Here is a 22,675-nt window from a genome sequence, read left to right as displayed (position 1 = left end):
ACAGTTTTTCCTTGTACCTCCATTTTAGGGAACAGCCTCCAGACCAGTCAGGTTCCTTCTCCCACTTTTCTTGCCTCTCTGGAATCTTTCTTCATCTTGCCTGGCTCAAGCACCTTCTCTTCTCTCCCCAGCCTTTTCACCTTCCTTTGACTGTATTAGAATTTAAGTTCCCTGAGGGCAGAACCTTATTATTTTTACTTGTTCTGTATTCCCAATACTTCGAATGGAGGCTGGCATATATCAGTGCACTTATATGTATATGTATAACAGGGCACAGATGGCTTTACCCAGCAGAATGTCTGGTATATATATACAGAAGGGGACTAATTAGTGCTTATCAACTAATTCCACTCCCTCTCTACACAAGTATAATATTGAACATAGGGCCAAGAAAACTGGAATTCAAATAACCACTCAGAAACTTTCTAGCTGTATGATTGTGGGCAAGTACCTTACTTCTCTGAGCCTCAGTTTTCTTATCTGTGAAACAGGGATAATAATAGCACCTACTACATTGGGCTGTTGTGAGGAACAAGATAATATCTACAGAATGTTTAAGAATATGGATTGTGATTTTAGTGGCAAAGGGAACTCCTGGGTGAGGAAACTTGACCAATTCAGGTCCACACCTTCCCTTCCACTTGGTCTGGAGGGCTGCCTAGAATGACTTACTTGCCCGGGGCCACACAGCCAGTGTGTGTTAGAGACACGACATGACTTGAACCCGGGAGTTCCTGACTTAGAGGTTAGTTCTATCTACTACACCAGGCTGCTCGAAAGAGTTTGTAAACCATAGATGTTTTCATCCTCATCATCGTCGTCGTCATCATCATTTTACTTCACTTCCTGCAAATATCCCCTCACCCAATAACAAAACCAGAGACCAACCAGTAACGATTTTATTATTCTGAAAACACACAGACCATAGGGACCAAAGTTTGAAACTGTTGTTTTTTTCTGAAACAATCAATTTACAATAAAAAAAAAAAAAAGGCAGGGCCAAAACCCATATAAAATATATTATACCACCACATGGAGATCACATGTGCTCATAAATTGGGTGACACGGATACATAATACCAAAGAAGCCACAACATTGACTGATCTCATACAGAAGGATTTCTCTCAGACCAGGACAGCATCCAAGCTAGAGTCACAACAGTCCAGCATCACCCTGGAGACTGAATCTAGATGTCAAGTCGCACATGCATTATTTACTACAAAAAAGACCCAGACTTTCATGACCTGGAGTCTTTTCTCATCCTTCTCTGGGGCTATTTAACCAGAGACCGTATGGACTTGGAGGAGGAGGAGAGGGTCGGTGACTTTCCTACCAAGTGAATGAACACCCTGTTGGAACATCCTGTCTTGAGGGGGTGGGTAAGGTAGGAGGGGCCTAATTTACTCCTGAACAGGGCGATGGCTACAGATTTTCCAAGCTCTGTGACCATAACAGCCAGAGAGGCCACCCATTTATTGAAATCGGCTTCCAAAGAAGGGAGGTCTTAGGATCAGTTTCAGTAATTTCAGTCACCTCTCTTTGCTGGTGTTGATGAGCAGCAGGTATATTCCTGACTGAAAGTTGGCACTTCAAAGATAACTGAATTGTGCTATTGGGTACATACCTTCAGACTATTAACTCTCTCCTCATCCCTAATGCCCTAAAATTCCAGAGGCTGCAGCCTGGGGTCCTCTAGGGTAAACAGTTCAGAGTCTTGCCTACCCACCCCACACCTGTTTTCTCCTTCCTACACTGGTCTCATTTCCAGGAGAATCCATGAGTGAGAGGTTTGCCCTCCAAGTGACTTCCTGCTTTGAGTAAGTGATACCTGGGGATTTTGTGAGTGCAGATGGGATAGTCCCCATTCTGAGCCTTTATCCAAAGGAAAAGCATCATCTGACTCAGAGGACTAGGGGTCAAATTCTGTTTCTGCTACTCAATAGCCACAGGACTTAAAGCCCCCTGTTGGGCCCCACTTTTCTCTCCTTTAATTAAGGCCATTGGCCTAGATGACCTTTAACCTTTGTGGTACTATATCTAACGATGATGGGGCTTGATTTGTGCTCCTGGGCCCCTGTTGCATCTTTAAAGTCCCAAGGCAAAATATAAAATGAATTATCAAGGGAGAAAAGGGGGACTAAGAATGAAATGCCAGTGAAGTCTGGGTGATGGTAAAAACCAGGCAAACACCCCAAGGAAAGAAAAGGACTGGAATTATGAGGGCAGGAGGAGGAAACATGAGTGGAAAAGATTCTGGTCCATCCCTTGGGATGGTTACAGGAGGAGCTCCTTCCCAAAAATTCCACTCCATTTATTTGGTCTTGGTATAGTTTAAGCTTATTAGAACTTAATAAGGTTTAAGGGGCACTGACTTTTGGGATTCTCTATTTAGCATTTACTTACCTGTGTACATCTAGCATGTAAGCTTTTTGAGGGCAGTAACATTTCATTTTTGTTTTTATATGTCTAACATCTACAGTGCCTAGAACACTTTTTTGGAGGGGAGGAGGTTGATCTGGGATTTCATTGGCATAGGGAACTCTCAGTAAGGAAATTCCCTCTAGAATCTCAGAAAGTTGCCTAGGTTGATAGGAGCTTAAGTGACTTGCCCAAGGTCGCACAGTTGGTGTGTGTCAGAGAAGGCTTTGAATCCAAGTCTTTCTTACTCCAAGGCCTTTCACTTGGAAGGCAGCAAGTGTTTAATAAATGGGGTTGGTGTTAGGGAAGAGGGACATTGAACCAGAATGGGTGAGCTCCTTCCTATTATCTTGGGCTCAGCTCCCCTGCCCTAGGAGAAGCTCTAAGGAGAAAATTATAAAAATTAGGGACCTTAGAAATCACCTAGACCAACAAGCTTATTTTACAGAGGAGGAAATGAGGCACAGAAAATTTAAGTGACTTCCTGAAAGTTTCACACTGCAGGCAGTAATAGTAGTTATAGTTCAAACTCAGAGTTCTCTGGCACCACATTTGATAATTCTTTCTACTATGTTGCCTGCTCACCACATCAGTCTCCAAGGAGAGGGAGAAGAAAGGGAGAAGGGAAAGGGAAAGAACTGTGAAATATTTTGTACCCACTCCAAAATGTAGGGATTAAGTAGAGTGGTTCATGGTGGAAACAACATGGCTTTTCTCTTTCTTCCCGAACCAGGCAGTCATGGCTCCGACTTTTCTGGGATCATCTTCATAACCAAATTAAAAAACAACCCATGGTCTTCCATTTGGTCAGCTGGGAGAGGAAAAGGCCCAGGAAAGAGAAGGGAAATCACACCAGGATATCACTCAAACACCTTTGTGCCGCCATCTTGGTCTTAAGTGGAATAAATCCAATCCACATGAAATCTTTCACAGAACCATTATTTTCAGTTTCAACACTACAAGAGGCAAAGATGCCTGAAACACACACACACACAGACACACACATTTTGGGGACAAAGACCACATACTTCCAAAACTCACATCAGGAATGCTTAAAGAAGATGTGGCCAGTCCTTCATCCATGACTACAGAAAATTCAAATGAATGCAATTGTGTAAGAAGTCCTTTACAAAAAGCAAAAATATCAACTTAGACTTTTTTTGTTGTCTGTAAAAATATACCATCGAGAACAAGGAGAGCCATAGTGCATTAGATTAGGCATTTGTGCGAGTTCAACAGGTATGTGGGCACCCTGCTCCCCACAAGGGCAAGCCTAGATGTGGGTCTGCAAGCTTCAGAGGGAAGTTCTGGTGCATGTCAAAAGGCCTGTGTACACCGAACTAAGGCTGAGGGGGGGGGTGTGAAGCTGGCTGAATGATGACAGAGCAATGGGACCATTGGGGTACTGGGACCATAACAGGATGGGGCCATTGCAATATATGAATGTGGATGCTGGAAGAATGATATTGGGGAAAAAGGGGCTGTTGGAACATGGAATGATGAGACTGGCAGACCAAGGAATAATGTGACAACTGAGATATAGTACAGAATCAGAACAATGGGACTGGTGGAATATGAAACAGTAAGGCTGGTGGAGGGGCCATAGGCCATGGGTACCTCAGGAACATCTGCCATCCCACAGATTTCCTTTAGTAACCATCAAAAGAACCAAACAAAAAACTGTCACAAAGACCAAAAACGCAGCTGATGTGGTTTCGGTCATGCCTGACTCTTTGTGACCCCATTTGGAGTTTTCTTGGCAAACTCCTTGCCATTTCCTTCTCCACCTCATTTTACAGATGAGGAAACTGAGGCAAACAAAGTTAAGTGACTTGCCCAGGGTCACATAGCTAGTAAGTGACTGAGGCCACATTTGAACTCAGGTCTTCCTGATTCTAGCCTTGGTGCTCTATCCACTGCACTTCCTAGTTGCTCCAGACCAAAAATACAGAACCCTTTATACCACCCACTGCTGCTTTATGACTTTCTAGTATTTTGGATCTATAACCAATTTTCTAGGATGGAGTGAGTGGGACATATTTCCCACCATCTAAAAGCTCCATACTCAAGTAGTATGCCACTTGGATGTAAACAGATATCTCATAGTATCTGTATTTTTTTTTTAAAAATATATAGTTTCCAATGGAAACTCACTATGTAAGGTCAACCCCGGTTCCATTGTTGGTTTTGTGCAATTAGTAGGGCAGGGAATGTCTACCTCTTATCAGTTACTTAACCACCAGTGACAGGCAGGAGTTACAAATGGCAGGGATTCAGCTTTCAACCCCAGTTTCAAGGAAAGATGATTCTTTACTTTTAAATGATCAACATGTACACCAAAAAATATGGGAAGCTAGAGGGATGGCCCCCCCTGAAAAAACTCCTTTGGGTGCTCTCTCTGGGTTGCCATGATAGACCTTTCTTCTTGTTCCACAAAAAGGTCCATCAGCCAAGTGACTCTTTCCCATAAGCAGAAATTCTCTAAAGTCACCTCTGGATGGTTTCACAGGCTGGTATTCTAGAATTTGAACATGTGTATATAATCTGACAACATCTGGATTTGTGGTTCTGGCCCAACTTAATAACTCACTTTGGCTGGCCCCACTGGTGGCTCACTTAACATGGTGCCATTTCCCGATATGTTCAGCGAGTTTTGGGTGAGGTATGTGGTGTGTGGGAGATAGCAGGGCTGGTAAAAATGGAGAACCATTGATGTAAAAGCTTGTCAGTATCTATACAATGCTTACATGGAAAAAGTCAGAGAGTGAGATGGAAATTTTCCCTCTGATGTGAAAACTACTCTGATCTCCAGCATGGCATTTCACCGCTTCTTTCTCCTCTAGGCAGAATCTGCTGCTACCTGCGGTCAAAGCTGCTGTGCTAGAGCACAGTTGGCTGGTGCTCATGAGAAGCTCATTTTTGAAAGCCTCTTGGAGACAGGTGTTTTCTAGAGAAAACTGCCTTTGCTCTTGGGAATGTTAAAACCAGAGTTGAGCCAAAGAGGGGGCTACATAGACAACACACAGGACACTTCCTACATTTTAAACCAGTCTCATGAACAAGGACTTGAAAACTGACCAGCTCACATAAATCATCCACCTCGAGAGTGGATACTAGTAGGAAACAAACCCACAAAAAAACCCACCAGCATTCTATTTCACTTGCCTGAAAGAGCAGGCAAGTAACTAGTTCCAAGGCTGTTTTAAACATTCCAAAATTGAAAATGCCCATCCTCACCCCCCTCCATGAGGTAGGTTAGGCAATAAATAAGTCAAAGTTACCTAATATATCTCTATATGCAATGTACCTATACATTTGTGTATATATATATATTAATGTACATGTTGAAACTTCACATCAGGGCTACGTTCAGCTTCATAGCCTCGTTCAGTCCTCAACTCAGACAGGTGGGCATGTATCCACACAAAAGAAAAAGAGAATCAAAGGTCTTTTCTCTGCCCTTAATTTTTTTGTGGGAGTAACAGAAGAGTTGACATGAGAAGATGACATCTGGACACACCACTGAAAGGGAGGGGAAGCATGAGCCATACAGTCTTCAGAAGCAAAAAGGTTCTTCCCAAAATAAATAAATAAATATGGTAATATTAGCTTGACCCCCTTCATAGACTTCTCTACATTTGTCCATAGATAGATATCAATACATCAAGGATCTGAGATTTTCTCAGTGGAGGGTTCCTACACCCAAGCAGACTGACGCTTTTCTCTAACTTAGTAGAGAAGTTTGAAAGAGGTCAAATGACTTGCCCAGGGTCATACATCTAGGAAGAGGCAGGACTTCCTGACTCCAAATCTAGCAAATATATGCCTTCTGTCCTACAGAATGTAAGCACCTCCAGTGAACTATAAATGCCTCGAAGGCAGACAGTGTTTTGTTTTCCTTTGTCTTGTCTCCGTATCCCTAGTACCTAGCCCAGTGATTGGCACACAGTAGGGGCTGAATAAATGCTCATTGATTTGTACTGAATTGTACCACCCTGCCTCTCATATGTGTGTATATGTGAAAAGAGAGACAAATCTCTGGTAAACCCTGCAATATACATATATAACAATGAAAAGCTTCAGTCCCATTTGCCAAAGAACTCGCAAATTGCTTAAATTTGGTTACGTATGGAAACATGAGATTCACAAGAAATAGGGTAAGTCCCAGGGATTCCAAATGGCCAAGAGATGCTTTCTGGAACACCATCGCAACAGAGAGAAGAGGCTTCCAGGATTTCTCAGGCACTTTGTCCAAAGCATGACAACTTGGGAATATTCGGATCTTTAAAAATTTCTCTAAGGGGCCTTCTTATGTATTTGATTGTTTTGTTCCTACACACCTGGAAAGTGATGGGAGACCAGGCTGATGACCGCAAGTGGAATAGAAGAAGATGCCACTTTCTATCTGGTGATCAGTGTTAAGTACTCAGACTTCAGATGGAATAAGATGGATTTTGAAAGTCGTATACAGATGGTTTCTCAGAGTAGGGAAGCTCAACACTCCCCATGGCTCACCAAGTATGCTCTTCTGAAGATTAAGTCAAGAGAAAAGACCCAGATCCAACAGAGAGGGGAGAGAGGACAATGCAGGGTAGATAACAAGAGAGCCTTCTCCTCCTGGAGTAAATGGATGATGCCTCGCAAATACTGCTGCTAGATGCCATTTGGTAGAGAATGGAAGCTCACTGGGAGTAGCGGTTGCTCCATTTCTTGTGCACACAGCAGGTGCTTCAGAAATGTTTGTTGAATTGAACCTGGGGCCAGAAGACTTGGCTTGAAATTCCAGCTCAGACACTCAGGAGCTGTGTGACCCAGAATTAATCACTTCCTCATCTGTAAACTGAGAATAAGAGAACGTAGGCAACTGTCTCCCAGAGTTATGAGGAGATAACTTTCTATCTCTGGAAACGAGAGTTACAGCTCCCACAGACTGTGTCTGCTTCTCTCACCTCCAACTCAAGGATTGTACACACATACTGAGTAGCTCATGGTATACAGAATCATAGCCTTGGAGTTTGGAAGGGACCTCAGAGACCATCCAATCCAATCCTTTCATTTTAGAGATGAGGAAGAAACTGAGGCCCACGTGCCCAAGATAACACAGGTAATAAGTGTCTGAGGCAGAATTTGAACACAGGTTCTTCCTGATGCTAAGCCCTATCCTCTACACCCTGCTACTGGCCATGTTTTACGTAGTTATTGTTGTTTCCCTGGAACCAATCCAATGCTGTTTATGTGGTGAGATTTTAGGCAGGTTGATGGCCAGGGCACTGAATGATTTTCTGGAAAGAGGGGATGTGGGAAAGAGCTTCACTCTCCCACCTGGGGCTGCCTTTCTCTGATTTGTGGCCTTGAATCACAATTAGGGCACTGAGGAAACCAAGCTCATAGAAGGGAAGGTGGGGGAGAGAAAATGCATTTAGGGTGAGTCTGTGGCTGGAGGCTGTCCCAGCTGGACAACAGAAGAGGAAGGAGCCTTGGGTGTAGATTTATCCTAACATAGACCGACTTCTCAGCGGGACCTTAGGGAGATACCCCACCCCAGCCCCACTCTGGGCACATCAAGGCTCCACCCAGCCAGACCTCCACCGTTCCCTGTTGGGTCATCCAACAGGACTAATCCGCATCTTTCTTCTGCCTAAATTTGAAAAAAAAAGCCAGGAAGGGGACACTGAGGAAGGGCTCTCTGATCTTGTCCATCCTTTAGGAGTTCACCACGAGACAGCCCTACCTAGCCCCAGTGAGAGCTCTCAGGAAGAAATCCTTGTCTGCTGGGATCCAGACCTTTGGCTGGCACTGAGGTGTGAAAAAAGAAGGTTCCCCTTTGAGGAAAAAATAGGGTGTCCTCCTGGGAGAAGGGAAGAAGGAGCAGCATCGAACAGATACCCAAACATCAGAAAGGAAGCTGGGCTATTCTGTATATTTCTGGGGTTTCTGGGCTAGACTGGGGCCAGTAGATCTTGGCAGTGGGTAGAAGGAGGTGAAAGGGACTTAGATTCCTTCATTATGGTCATCTGTGGCTCTCCACCCTGCCCACTGTTCACACAAGGGTACGAGGGAGCCTGGGGCAGCTAGGGCGGACTCTCCCAGGTCTGCTTCCTGGAAGGCCCCATTACCCCTGCTCTTCAGAAGATAGGGGAACTGCTTGGACCAGGGGAGGTGGAACTCGAGGGAAGACAGGAAGAGCAGTGAGGCAAAGGAGAAACACTTCCTTTCTTTTCCAGTCGGCCCCTTCCTCCCCCTAAAAGAGACGATTCTGACTTGGAGATCTTTGGTTGAACACATAGGAATGAAGTTGTAGCGAAGGAACAAACCCCTCTCCTGCCAGCTGCAGATCTGAACAGGAGACCCTTCCAGATGCTGGCAGCACAACGTGGGTCCTGGGCCAGGTCCCAAAGTCTTTCTGGAGAGCGTGGATACCACCAGACGAAAGAAGATGCAACCAAAGCCTCAGGCAGGAACTTCCAGGGGATGCTGGTACCACCACTGGCCCTCTACTTATTCTCGATCAGAGTCTGCACCTTGTAGACGAGGTCTCGGGCTAGTTTCAGGATCTGTTTAGTATTGTGTCTCTCTGCCATCTCTGAGAAGAGACAGGGGAGAAAATGGAAGTGACCAAAATGTTCCAAACAGCCCTGGACCCTGTGAAACCACCAGCTCCAAGCAGGGAATCAGAGGAGGCAGGAGGGCAGGAGGAGAACCAGGACTGCTCAGAAAGTGGTACTCATTTTATAGAAATCCTCATAGAATTCATGGGGTACAAGTCCAAGCCAAGATCTTTTCACCTTGGATCAGGAGGGCTTTTTTTACAGTTGTCTAAAGAGCCCTGGAAAGTCTGCCCCTGGGGGGAGGGGGGCCCTTGGATTCCCCTTCCATTTCTCCCAGCCCAGATACTCCCTGTCTGATCACCATTTAGCATTCTGTTTCTTTGATCTTAGCATCCTTTTGACATTCTTGACTACTTAGCATATTTTGAAGTCCAAGTTGCCCAGACTGGATTGTGGATAGTCTGGACTACCGGCCACTCCCATCAGGATATCAGGATTCTCCCTGGGTTTGATCTATCAAGACCATCCCTGGCACCCCAGACTACTTGGTGACACCTGGATTCTTCCCTCAGTCTTTTTCTGTATTTAATTTCCATCTCACCTCCATGAAGGCACTCAGATTCGATCCAGCTCAGACTGTCTAGCTGAGATTCTATCTGGCCCACTTGTGAATACAAGTGTTACAAATGTTTAGCCTCCTTAAGAGTCAACCCATATGGCAAATCTTTAATAAACTGTTTTTCTTTGGCTTTAAGAAGGCTTGTGTCAAATTCATTCACGCAAGACCCGTGCTGTCAGTATTTTGGGGTCTCTACATCCCATCCCTCAACAGAATTATGGAATGTTCTACCAGGAGGTAAACTTAGAACAGGGAATGTCAGGGCTAGGAGGGACCTGAGAACAGAGGATGTCAGGGCTGGAAGGGGCCTTAGAAGAGGGGATGTCAGGGCTGGGAGGAGTCTTGAAGACAGGCCTTCTCTTCAAAGAGATTCAATGGAAGGATGTCATCTTGTCACTCTGTTTTTTGAAATAATGGAACTTCAAGTGCACAGATTTCACTCTGCCAAACCTTCCTCCTTATTTCACCACCAAGTCAGCCCTGAACAAGAGCTGTTTTATTCCAAAGTACCATTTTCCTTCTGGACCCCCAGAGCTGCCCCTCCTCTTCTCCCTCCCCTAGCAGGACCCGGCCACTGTGGTACCGTTAAAGAACTTGATGATGTCTGTGAAGTCCATGTTGTTTTCCAGGATGATGTCTCGGTACACCTCCACCAAGGCCAGGGCGATGAACAGGACGTAGTGGGAGGAAGAGACGTGCTTTGCAGCCCAAATGGTCTCCCAGACAGAGAAGACATCATCGTAGACGAGTTCTGTGAAAACACCAAAGCACAGCTTCGGGAGAGTGTCAGAGACAGCACGCCATCTGTTCAAAACTGCCCCCTGCCCCTCACTCAACCACCTTCAAGAACAACTCAGCTCAATCCATGGCTAATTATTCATCCCATTCAATGGATGGATACCCAACAGCATTGACGGCCTATGGCCCAGCATCAAAAACATCAAGTTCATGGGATATCCAGACCCCCCAACATCAAGTCACTCATACCTCAGTTTCTCCAGCTATAGAAATGAAAATAATAAAACCTACTTTAATGGGTTCTTGTGAGGCTCCAATGGTGTTATTATAGAAATGTTAAAATATTCTAGAAATGTCTTATATAATTCATGACACATGCTTTGGTTACTTCTAAGGGTACTATTGTGTAGGAGAAAGAGAACTGGAAATTGGAGTCAGAGGTCCCGGGCTTGAATTCCAATTCTGCTACTACAAGCTGTGTGACCTTGGGTCAGTCCCCTAACTCCAATAAGCCTGTTTCCTCTTGTGCAAAATAAAGAGGTTGGATTATGTGACCTCCAAAGAACTTTAAGTTTTATTATCCCCAGTTGCTCTTGAGCTGCCACCCTCCCACTCGATGGTACAACATGGCAGCCAACCCCTGCCAAGGCTCGTACCTCTCTTGAAATCCAGGAGGAACCAGCGGTTGCAGAAGTAGAAATGTGTGTAATTGCCGTTCTGGTGCATGAGCTCAAAAAGCTCCGAGTCCAAAATCTGCCCAAGAGAAGAAAGAGTCATGCCAATGCACCTGAGAGCACGTGAAAGGAGGGTCTCCCACTGACCCCGGGAGCCTATTATTGGCCAGTTGTTCCCCAAGACTTGGATCATTAAGAAAAAGAAGAAAAAATGTATCTGCACAAAAAACCTACCACATATGTTATTCAGTCAGAGTAGTCTGGAGTCAGGAAGACTTGAGTTCAAACGCTAGTTATGTGACCCTGGGCAAGTCACTTTACCCTGTCTGCCTAAGTTTCCTCATCTGTAAAATGAGCTGGAGAAGGAAATGGTGAACCCCGCTGGTATCTTTGCTAAGAAAACCTAAACGGGGTCACGGACAAGACTCAACCACAACCCAGATCAAGGCCAATGCCTCTTCCACACGACAGCCCTTGAAATAGATGATGATCACTCACATCTTTGCCTTGAGTCTTCTCCAGAAATGTGAATGAATAGTATGATTCTATGAGCAAATTATTTCCTTTCTCTAAGACTTATTTTCCACATCAGTAAAGTGGGTATAATAACTTCTGGATTGCCAGTCTCAAAGAGTATTATGGGGGACAGGGATCTTGAACACCTTAAAGTGCTATAGAAACACGAGATTTTATTATTTTAACAATGTGGTTGAGAGACAGCTTAAGGAGCTGGCCCCAGAGGCAAGAATTCCGTTTTCAGAGGCATTTACTGGGCACCTAGTCTGTGCTTGTCCCTGTGCTAAGCACTGGGGTCCCAAAAGCCAAAAAGAAGGCAGTGGCCTGGTACTGTGAAAAAGAACACTGGGTTGGCATGCTGTGCACTATGGTGCCTCCAGCTATCTTCCTAGCATCCTTCCAATTAAACCTCTGCCCAAGTGGATGACTGGCCTAGGGGACTGCTTCAAACAGGCTTCACTCCTCATCTGGGGTGTTCTGGGATCTTCTAGCCCACCGGAAACCCCTGGGAGGAAATTGCATGGGAGGCAGGGCCTGGGAGGTGGGGAAGGAGGCCCTACTTACTCCCATTCCCCTAAACGCTTGGTGGGAAGGGGATGCCTCTGCTCTCCCCTATTCTTACCCACACCTCCTTTCCCATCTGAGGTCAGAACCACACTGGGAAGCCCACAAGACGTATGAACAGGAAGGGGTCTGCAGGCCTACTGACAGTAATAACAGCTAACATTTATACAGCATCTACTGCAAGCCGGACACCATGCTAAGCACTTTGAAAATAGCTCATGTCATCAGCATAATCCCTGAAGGTAGGGGCTACCATTATCCCCATTTAATAGATGAGGAAACTGAGGCAGATAGCATTTAGCATGACCTGGCACAAATAGCATAGGTGCTTAATAAATGGTTGTTGACTGACTGATTGGCCTGCACAGGGTCACACAGCAACTGAGTGTCTAGTGGCATATTTGAACTCAGGCCTTCCTAACTCCAGACACCAGGGTTCCATCCACTTCACCACCTAGCTCCCCCTAGAACTGAAAATACTAAAATTGGAAGATACCTGAGAACACCTAAGGTGGGACCAGGAAGGGACTTTAGAATATATAATACAAAAAACATGAAAGCTGGCAGGGTCCCTGGAAAATGAAACACAGAGTGTTAGTGCCAGAAAGGGCCCTGGAACAGGGGATGTCAGAGCTTGGAGGGGCCTTAGAACAGGGGACAGCAGGGCTGGGAAGGGCCTTAGAGCAGGGGATGTCCGAAATCATCCAGTCCAATTATCTTGCTCCTTATGGCTGTATCTCTTAGTCACACTTAGCTCCGCTGACACCCATGAGTCTTTATAAGTTACACAAGAGCAGAATCTGTCTCAGCTTAACTTTGTCCTAGCCCCTAGCATAGAGTTTTGCATACAATAGGTGCTTAATAAATGTGGGTTGTGTGGTATTTTTTATTTTAGCAAAAGGCTCCTACTTTATTTTTTTCAACATGGTGTTCCTTCTTCCTCAGGGTTCAAATCTTACCTTGGCAAATACCAGCCAAATGACTCTGGACAAGTCACTGAATGTCCTGGACAATTCTCCAAGTAGGTGCCCTTGGCACTAGAAGCTTCTTATACCGATAAAATCACCCTGCAGCCCATCCCATTCATTCTACTCCTCTTATCCTTTGGATTTAGCCATCTATTTGCCTGTTTCATTTTTACTTCTTTCTTTGTATCAATGGGGCTTGGCTTAATAAGGTGCTTAATAAATGTTTTTGACTGATGAACTGATGTCCTACAATCTGAGGCCCCTTCCAGCTTTGACAGTGGGTTCTGCAGGCCCAACAGTAACTGTTTTAAGGCCCACCCCAGCTCTAAACTTCAGCACATGGGACCACAGAAACCCAGATTTCCTGCCTTCAAAATTTTATCCTTCTCTTAGCTCACCTCAGAAAAAGTGACGTTCTCCACCTCCTCTTTAGCAGACAACGAGGAAGCATGCTTGCTGATAAAGACAAGATGAAAATTCAGGGGCCCTTCTCCCACTGGCTCAAACAATGCCCCTCCCCCTCAAGAGGTCACCTGGTGGCCCAGAAATCAGGTGAGCACAGCCCAGGCTTCATTCAGAAAATATACTCAACCTCCAACAATGATTGAGCCCCAGGGAAACCTGGGAAGGACAGGATAAGGGCCTACTCCCTCTGTTCCACATAAAGGGGTATGGGGCTGCCCCAGCAAATTCCCAGGCCAGGGGGTGAACAATCCTAGCTGTAAAAGGCCTCCCACCACCTCCACAACGCTATGGCCATCCCACAAGTCTCTCTCTCTGGGAGACATCTCCTGCCCAAACCAACCAACAACTGGTTTAGCAAGACTGATCTTTCCAAGGAAAAGGAATACACTTTACAAACAAATGGTAAGAGAGACACCATAGCATTGTGGCTGTGGGATGACTTGGAAGTTAACATATCCCACATTCAAATCCTATCTAAATGATTTTTACCTTTCTTTGTGTCCCTGGTGCCAAGCACAGTGCCTGGAAGATAGTAGGTGCTTAATAAATGCTTACAGCCTTGACATCTACTAAGTGGTGTTTAATAAATGCTTGTTGACTTGATATGTACTAAGTGGTGTTTAGTAAATGCTTATTTTACACTTTACATGGTGCCTAATTAATGCTGGTTGACTTGCCATGTAGTAACTGTTCAACTAATCAATAGATAAGTGCTTGTTGGTTGATCGACTGGCCTTGGGCAAGACCTCTCTGACTCCAGACAATTTGCTGAGATTATTAATTACTGAGGAGCTTTGCTGAAATTTATCCATAGATGGAATTTTCTACACTGGACTTTTCCTAAACAGACCAAAGCAACGTCACTGGAGCATAGGCCCAAAGACTTCACGCCAGACAGGACCTCAGAGGTCATCCCATTCTCAGTCCCCTTCATTTTTTCAAGTGAGAAAACTGAGGCCTAGAAGGGTTAAGTGGCTTACCTAACATCACACAGACAGTAGCTAACAGAGGCAGAATCTGAACCCAGGTTTTAGGACTCCAAATTGAATACTCTTAGCACAGAAAACCAAAAGTCTTGACCCTGAACTGGCCTGTCTCTCATTCAGAAACAGATCCGGGACTCCATCTAAGAGGCAGCATGGCTTAGTCTCAGTGGATATTCACTCAGTAGACAGAGCACCAGCCCTGCAGTCAGGAGGACCTGAGTTCAAATCCAGACTCAGATACTTGACGCATACTAGCTGTGTGACCCTGGGCAAGTCACTTAACCCTGACTGCTTCTCCAAAACAAAATATAGATAGACACGCGCGCGCGCACACACACACACATACAATATATACATATGTGTATATATATATATACATACATATGTCTGTATACATCTACATCTACCTCTATAGAGATATAAACACAGATACTGACTCATCTGTACACTTGTGGCTATCACTGGAGGATGTAAGCATGAGGTTTCTGACTGGAAAGTTCAAACCATGACGTCCATACCCCTTCCCCTCAGGACCACCAAGAAAAAACATTTCTTTACATGCACAGATTCTCCCATGGTCTTGGAGGCCACCCACTCAACTCCATACTTATCTGGCCAAGTCTGTCATCCAAGTCAGTCCCAATGAGTGACCCTCCAGCCTGACCTTGAAGCCTTCACTGAGAGGGAGCCCACCTTCATCAGCAGAATCCCCACTATACCTAAGGTCTGCTCCCATTATTTCCACACCATCCAGGCTAAACTGGGTCCCATCTATGGTCCTAGGCTTAGGGACAGATGCTCTGCCACCCCAGAAACGACATTCTCCCTGTCTTTCCCCAGTCCTACCCAGCTACTTATTAGTGCAGGGCTCTACATTTAGTAAATCCAGGTCAAGGGGAAATTGAATGGCTTCCTGGTTTGGCCTTGGCTCCAAAGTCATAAAAAACTCAGTGTCCTGTAGAATCTATCAGGGAGAAGAGCCTCCATACCCCACCAAAAGAAAGCTGGAGAGCTAGAGCCCTTCTCTCTCATCTTTGAAATGGGATCATTCTGAACTCCACCCTAGGCCAGGCTAAGGACTAAGTCTTATAACCATGAAACCCCCTGCCTGAAAGTGAATGGAATCCTATGTGATTCCAAAGGAGAGACTGGAGAGACCGCTCCTACCCTGAGCCACTCTTTCGTGGAATTGGGACCACAGGAACTGAACGCTGCACATTTTCTGACTTTTCAATGTATTTATGAGTCATGCTGACTTTGTCATATTTTTCTTTCTGTATTTAAAAAATACTATTTGTTACGAGAGAGGGGAGACACCAAGGAAAATATGACGTGAAAAAATCAATAAAAACATTTTTAGATGAATGTGATGTAACTGCAGTGACCAAAGCAGAAACTCCACCTGCCCCCAGGAAATGAATACACCTGTTTGCCACCGTGGGGGAGGGTGCATGCACTGCCTCAGACTCATGATTTGCTGTCTGGTTTTTGCTGACACTGTCCCCCCACAGCTCCCCAACCCTTTCTTGTTTATTTTTTGTTACAAAGGATGGCTTGAGGGGTTGGGGAAAGAGGAGGGCTAATTCAGAAAGGACGGTGATGTCAGAACAAAAGACAGAATTTCTAGGGAGATGACTTCTGTATTCATCTCCTCCAGATCCTTTAGAACGCTTCCTCAGTTCTAAAGGCCAGCTGTGGTTTCTCATACGCTCACACACACACACACACGTATACATATATGTGTATACACACATACAAACACACAAACATATACACATGACTATATACATGTGTGCCGATGTGTGCAAATACATGCATGTATACATGTGTGTGCATATGCATATGTGTGTGCATGTGTATATAGGTAGAGTATGTCTACATGGATGCATCTCTGTGTTTAGTTGTATCTGATTCTTCAGGACCTCAAATATGTAACAAGCTATGCTATACATGATTATATGATATACAATAGAATACATCACACATGTTATATGTGTACATATTTTTGTCATTGATACAATTTTATACGTATATTTATGGATGAGCATGTAGAATATATTGGATGTAATCATATATTACATATAAAATATTATACATGTGTGTGCATGTGCGTGTGCAAACAATAATCACACCAACGAACAACGTGAAAGCCTACCCGTAAAGGGAAGCAGGCCCACACAAGCTCCTGGAAGAACCCTGAAGACAGGAGAGGGCAGGGCCAGCTCACCCAGCTGGCACACCTTCACTAAGATGTGCCAAAGTCCCTCGGGGCATTTCTGAGATGCTGACACCGGCAGGTGAAGGATTTCACGGTGTTCTATGACACAGGACTTTAGGCAGAGTGTGGAGCTGGATTTGGAGGTAGCGGAGCTGGGTTCCCATAATCCCAGCCATGCAGACTAACCTTGTTCCACTCTCCATCTGTGGCCCTCTGTGGGTCTCAGTTTCTTCACCTGTAAAATGAGCGGCTTGGACCAGATGGCCTCTGATGGCCTTTGGTGGCTCAGTGATGCTGGCTCTGTGTGACCTTGGGCAAGTCAGCCCTTAGGACTTTATTACTAAGTAGTACTAAGTGCCCACTATGTGCCTGTCACTGTGCTAAATGTCGGGGATACAAGGCAAAGGACTGCCTCTGTTCTGGAGGAGCCCAGATGATGGGGGAGACAATGTGCCCCCACACAAGCTAGACCTAGTCTAAATCGGACAGCATCAATGGAGGGAAGGCACCAGTGCCATCCAGCTGCTCAGAGGTCCTGACAAGGTCCAGTGCCCCAATGAACATGCTGGTTGAGGGCTGACCCATGAGGAGGTTCTCCTGCTGGGATCTTGTCGCTATCAGCCCATCAGCCACGGAACTCCTCACTTCATGGGATAGGGTGAGAGGAGAGGGAGAGGAGAGTTCCAGTTCTGACATGGTCCAAGGTGAACCAAGGCTAATGACTGGTTTCCTCATGCCCACCCCTACCCTCCATTCCCAACATACCAGGATTATCCACAGAATGTCAGGAATCACAGCTTAGAATGTGGAATCACAGCTTTATGATTTAGAATACAAAACGCTGAAACTAGGAAGGACTAGGAAAAATGAGGGTCAAAACTGAAGGTTAGAACTGGGAGGGGTCCAGAACTTGATAGGGTCCTTAGACTGTGGAATCACAGCTTTATGATTTAGAATACAAAACGCTGAAACTAGGAAGGACTAGGAAAAATGAAGGTCAAAACTGAAGGTTAGAACTGGGAGGGGTCCAGAACTTGATATTGTCCTTAGACTGTGGATTCACAGCTTTATGATTTAGAATACAAAACGCTGAAACTAGGAAGGACTAGGAAAAATGAAGGTCAAAACTGAAGGTTAGAACTGGGAGGGGTCCAGAACTTGATAGTGTCCTTAGACTGTGGAATCACAGCTTTATGATTTAGAATACAAAACGCTGAAACTAGGAAGGACTAGGAAAAATGAGGGACAAAACTGAAGAACTGGGAGGGGTCCAGAACTTGATATTGTCCTTAGACTGTGGAATCACAGCTTTATGATTTAGAATACAAAACGCTGAAACTAGGAAGGACTAGGAAAAATGAGGGACAAAACTGAAGGTTAGAACTGGGAGGGGTCCAGAACTTGATAGGGTCCTTAGAACACTAAGTGACAGAGCTAATAGAGATCTAGAATGAAGAATATAGAGTTATTAGAGCCAAAAGTGAGCTTGAAGATCGCCATGCCCAATCTGGTAGATGGTAAATGGATGCCCAGAAAAGGGAGATGCCTTGTCTTGCCGGTTTGGGCGAATCACACAGCCAGGCCCTGGATGCCCCCCACAGGTCTGGCTTCTTCCTATTACGCCAAAAAGGAAACCAGTCTTTACTTTCAAAATCTCATCATCTCCAAACCCATTCCGAGGCAGAAATAGCAGGTCTTGAGTCACCATCTCTTGCTCCAAGTGAACTAAGGAACCCAACCAGACTCTTCGATGAAGCAGCTCAGGACAGTCTTTGGGTTCTGTGATTTCCAGGGAGGGAAAAGGAATGTTCTGATTGTCCTCACTAAAAAAAAAAAAAAAGAAAGAAATAACCACGGGGGAAAAGAAAGGACACAAAAGAGCATTTGTGGGCATGTGGTCTTAGGGGTCAACCCAATAACCGTGGATAGGAGGCTAGGGATGCACACCGTGGGGACAGGAAGGACTGGCCAAGCCTGAAATGTTAAAGATCCGGGCCCAAGGCCAAGCTTTGGGATTCTTGGGGCTCCAAAGCTGGGTATGGCTTGAGTTGATTGATCTCTTCTGAATCTAAGTCAGACCCACCCATAATGAAGCCCACCCTCTCCTCAGACCCTCCTCTGGATCTAGTTCCCAGGCCTGGTTGGAAAAAAAAAGGTTGGGGGGGCAGCAGGTGACAAATTGAGTCACCTGCTGACTCTGGGCCAAGGTATACCCATCTGTCTCTTCCACTTGGGTCCCAGAGCAAGAAGGTCCCTAGGGAGTGAAGGGCCTTGCTTGGGTCTCTTTCTGATCTCAATGCCAAAGCAGTCCAAACAGAGCTGACCTTTGCAACAAGGAGGGATAGAGGAGGGGACTCTTCATGCCAAACCTGTTCCCTCTTTCTCAGCCCTCTAAGAGGCCTACTTTCATTCATACTCATGCTACTCAGAAAGACAGGGCTAGAAAGGAGACGTGTGATTTTGCTGGGATGGGGAACCTTTTGGTGAAGGGGCAACCTTCTTATATATCAGGGGTGGGAAGCTTGCGGCCTTGAGGCTATATGTGGCCTTCTAGATCCTTAAGTCCCTTTATTTAAATTTTATTACAATTTTTAATCTTTTTATTTTTTACTTAATCCTTTTATTAAAAGGATTTGTCCTGTAAAATTTGGATTCAGTCAAAAGGCCACACTTACGGACCTAGAGGCCACACGTGGTCTCAAGGTCACAGGTTCCTCACCCCAGCTTATATATAAACTTTATGTTATAAGGTTTATACAGTTAGCCGAAGGCCTAGGGCAACTGAGAGGTGACATTTGTTTATGGGGCCTTATGTCGTCTCCCCCAGCAGGATGTAAGTCCCTTGAGTGCACAGACTGTTTCACTTTTGCCTTGGTACACCAAGTGCCTGGCCAGGGCCTGGCATATGGAGGAGCTTAATAAGTATTGGTAAAGGACCATGATTCCTGAGGACTCATGATGAACCTATTTCACCATGTCCTCACTTAAAGAGTACAGTGTGAGACTTACTCTTTTGGATGTGGCCAATTTGGGGATTTCTTTTGCTTGGCTACATGATTATGACAGGGGATCCTGTCTTCCTTGCTTTCCCAATATTGAGGAAGTAGAACTGGCAAGAAGTGGGGGAGTGGGTCTTCATTCAAAAAGTATTTTCAATTAAAAAAAAAACTGGTTAAATGGAAAAGATGATAAAATAAATAAATAACCAGGATCCTTGGGCTCCAAGGGCTTCTAGACCCCAAATATCTAAAGGCATACAAAAGAATGATTCAAGTTTGAGTGTTATAGACAAAGCAAAGATCCAAAAGAGCTCTAAGAAAATACAAAGGGGAGGTCCTCAAGGAAGGAACCTAAAAGTCTACTATCTAGCACTCATTTTATGTATTTTCCCTGGGCAGAGCAGGTGGTAATATGTTGTTGGTGTTCAATAGCTTCAGTCATGTTTGACTCTCCACGACCCCATTTGGGGTTTTCTTGGCAGAGACACTGGAGTGGTTTGCCCATTTCCTTCTCCAGCTCATCTGACAGATGAGGAAACAGAGGCAAACAGGGTGAAGTAACTTGCTCAGGGTCACACCACTAACATCTGAAGCCAAATTTGAATTCAGAAAGGTGAGTCTTCCTGACTCCAGGCCCGGCATTCTATCTACTGTATCACAATAACTAGAGGGTGTAATTTATTTGATCGGAGTCTACAAGATCTGAGTTGGAATTTTGTCTCAGACACTGTGTAACTCTGGTGATGTAACTTCACCTCTGAGCCTCAGTTTCCTTCTCTGTTAAATGAAGGGGTTGGACTCAGTGTCGTCTCTAAGGGCCCTTCTTGCTCTCACACTATGGTCCTCTGTTCCTGCTTCATTCAATCTAGAGGCAGTGGGGAGGATAACTACAGATGCTGAGCCAGCCAGGGCCTCTGAAGTCATCTTGTCCAATTCCCTCATTTTGCTGACCAGGAAATAGAGGAAAATTACCTAAGGCTGCACAGGTGGTAAGTTGAATCTAGGTTCTTTGACCACAATATGTTGGTTTTCTCTACTGTACACATATAAAAATATACAAAAGCAAGTCATTTATTAAGCACCAACTGCATGAAAAGCACCTACTATGTGCTAAGTGCTTGGGACACAATGACAAAAATAAAAATAATCCTCGTCCTCAACAAGCTATATTCCCTTGTCTGTGACTCTATCCTGGAGAAGAAAGCTAGCTGTCCACCACCAAACACTGAACTACTCTCTGGGCCTCAGTTTACTCAACTGTAAAATGGGCTCAATGCCCTCCAAGAACTTTCCTGCTCTTGAGCAACAAATGAAAGTCATTTTAACCCTTTGAGGCTCAGTTTTCTCATCTGTAAAAAGCCTCTCCACCTCTAGTTAAAAATTAAATTCACTTCCCTCTCTGGGTCTCAGTTTCCTGATCTGGCACTGGACTAAATAAACAGCGACTACACTTCCTTTCCTGTTCCCTAGCTCCTACTTCCAAAGCCCCTGAGTTCCATTTTAGCCTTTCTGTGCAGAAAGATCCTGGAGATGCTCAAGGCCTCCACCAGAGGGGGCCCTTGAGCCAAGATGAGTGGCCATGCCCAGGCTCTCACCCTGGAGCCCAAGGTGGAAAGGGATGGGGATGGTTGACTGTATCTCCAGAAGGCTCTCTTTCCTCCTGCCTCACCCTATCTGTTCTTCGAGTAAGTGGAGGCTTGGATCTCCTCCATGCTTCCTCAGCTCAAAGTGTCAAGTGGGGCCCCCAAAGGAGATCATATAGCGCCAATTCCCTGGCCGGCAGAGAGCCCCAGCGCCTCCAGAGAACATGCCTCATTGTAGCCCAACGATTTCTGTTTCTCCTCAGACACCCTGGGCTGGGAGGGAGGCGTGTGCCATCTGCAGGTGCTGAAACCAGAGACTCCTTGATAGAATTTCCTCATTGTCCCTATTCAATGCTCCCAGCGATTTCCGGAGCTAGAGATGGTGAAGGGGCCCTCCTCCCAGCCCCCAAAGAGTAGAGGAAGCTCCTGATCAGACTTTCAAGGACCTTCCCTCCCACAAGCCTCCGATGGGAGGCGGGGGAGACCAAAAGACAGTATTAAAATTAAGAAAATTCCATCAATAGAAACAGCGTTAAAGTCAAACCCCATTTCCCATCTTCATTTTTCTCCAAAAAGGATAGTCTCAGAGGATCATAGATTTAGCCCTGAAAGAAACCTCAGAGGTCATCTGGTCCAACTCTCTTCTTTTACAGATGAGGAAACTGAGGCTCCAAGAGGTCACTGGACAATAAAACCAAAGATTGGGAGAAGCCATCTGCTCCAACCTCCTCATTTCACAGATGAGAGGAAGTAACCATCCAAGGTCACTTGGGAACAATATGACACAACTGGAATTTCAACCTCAGTTTCCATCATCTGCAAAAGTGATAGGCTTGGATCAGCTGACTTTGGAGGTCCCAAACAACTTTAGACAACCCTGCTTTCTCAGCTTTACTATGTCGCATTATATATTATTTTCATTACATTACGCCCCTTCATGGACTCTGCCTTTCAGCCAAGGGTGGGGTTGGCAACATTTACTAAGTGTCAAGTCAATGTCCTGACCGCTTTTTCTCATCGAATTGGGTGTGGAGGGGAGACGCCCCTGGACCATCACACTGGGTGTGGAGGGGAGGTGTGCCTGCATCTTCTCTTGAGGGTTGGATATCAATTTAATTCCAAGGAGCAAAATAGCTCTCACTAGCCACGGAGGGGAAGGAGTTGGGAGGCAGGGAGAGGAGGGGAGTAGAAAGTGGGGGGGATGATTAAAACAGGCCCCCAAATCCTCCCATGCCATATTTAAGATAGATTAAAGGTTGCCAATCCCTATTCCAAAGAAATCTTCAAGCATGCTTCTTTTCTTTAAATTCATAGGTCTGAGTCAGAAGAGACTTTAGAAATTATCTAGAGTCTAGACCAGAGGCTCTTAACCTTGGCT

General features: G+C 45.2%; 3 protein-coding genes across 9 annotated transcripts in view; 1 reads left to right on the top strand and 2 right to left on the bottom strand.

The window, feature by feature from the left end:
- Positions 1–22,675, top strand: part of LOC140499107 (uncharacterized) — a 392,730-nt gene that overhangs the window by 240,747 nt on the left and 129,308 nt on the right.
- The window catches only part of LOC140499108 (uncharacterized), a 264,366-nt gene that overhangs the window by 213,576 nt on the left and 28,115 nt on the right, over positions 1–22,675 (bottom strand). The gene's annotated exons all lie outside the window — the stretch shown is intronic.
- On the bottom strand, positions 884–18,538 carry SGSM1 (small G protein signaling modulator 1). 5 transcript variants are annotated; one of them, XM_072600132.1, is made up of 4 exons: positions 16,653–18,538; positions 10,981–11,077; positions 10,170–10,337; positions 884–9,002 (listed from the first exon to the last, which is right to left on the bottom strand). In XM_072600132.1, the coding sequence occupies exons 2-4, from the start codon at positions 11,048–11,050 to the stop codon at positions 8,914–8,916; spliced, it is 327 nt and encodes a 108-aa protein (XP_072456233.1). In that variant the 5' UTR covers positions 11,051–11,077; positions 16,653–18,538; the 3' UTR covers positions 884–8,913. The 5 variants fall into 5 exon arrangements, with proteins under 5 accessions (XP_072456233.1, XP_072456234.1, XP_072456232.1 ...); XM_072600133.1 differs by having other exon boundaries at positions 16,902–18,538; XM_072600131.1 differs by lacking the exon at positions 16,653–18,538 and adding an exon at positions 13,445–14,931.

Source organism: Notamacropus eugenii, chromosome 4 (assembly GCF_028372415.1).
Source record: "Notamacropus eugenii isolate mMacEug1 chromosome 4, mMacEug1.pri_v2, whole genome shotgun sequence".
Classification (NCBI taxonomy): Eukaryota; Metazoa; Chordata; class Mammalia; order Diprotodontia; family Macropodidae; genus Notamacropus; species Notamacropus eugenii.
This window is presented reverse-complemented; position numbering and strand designations above follow the sequence as displayed.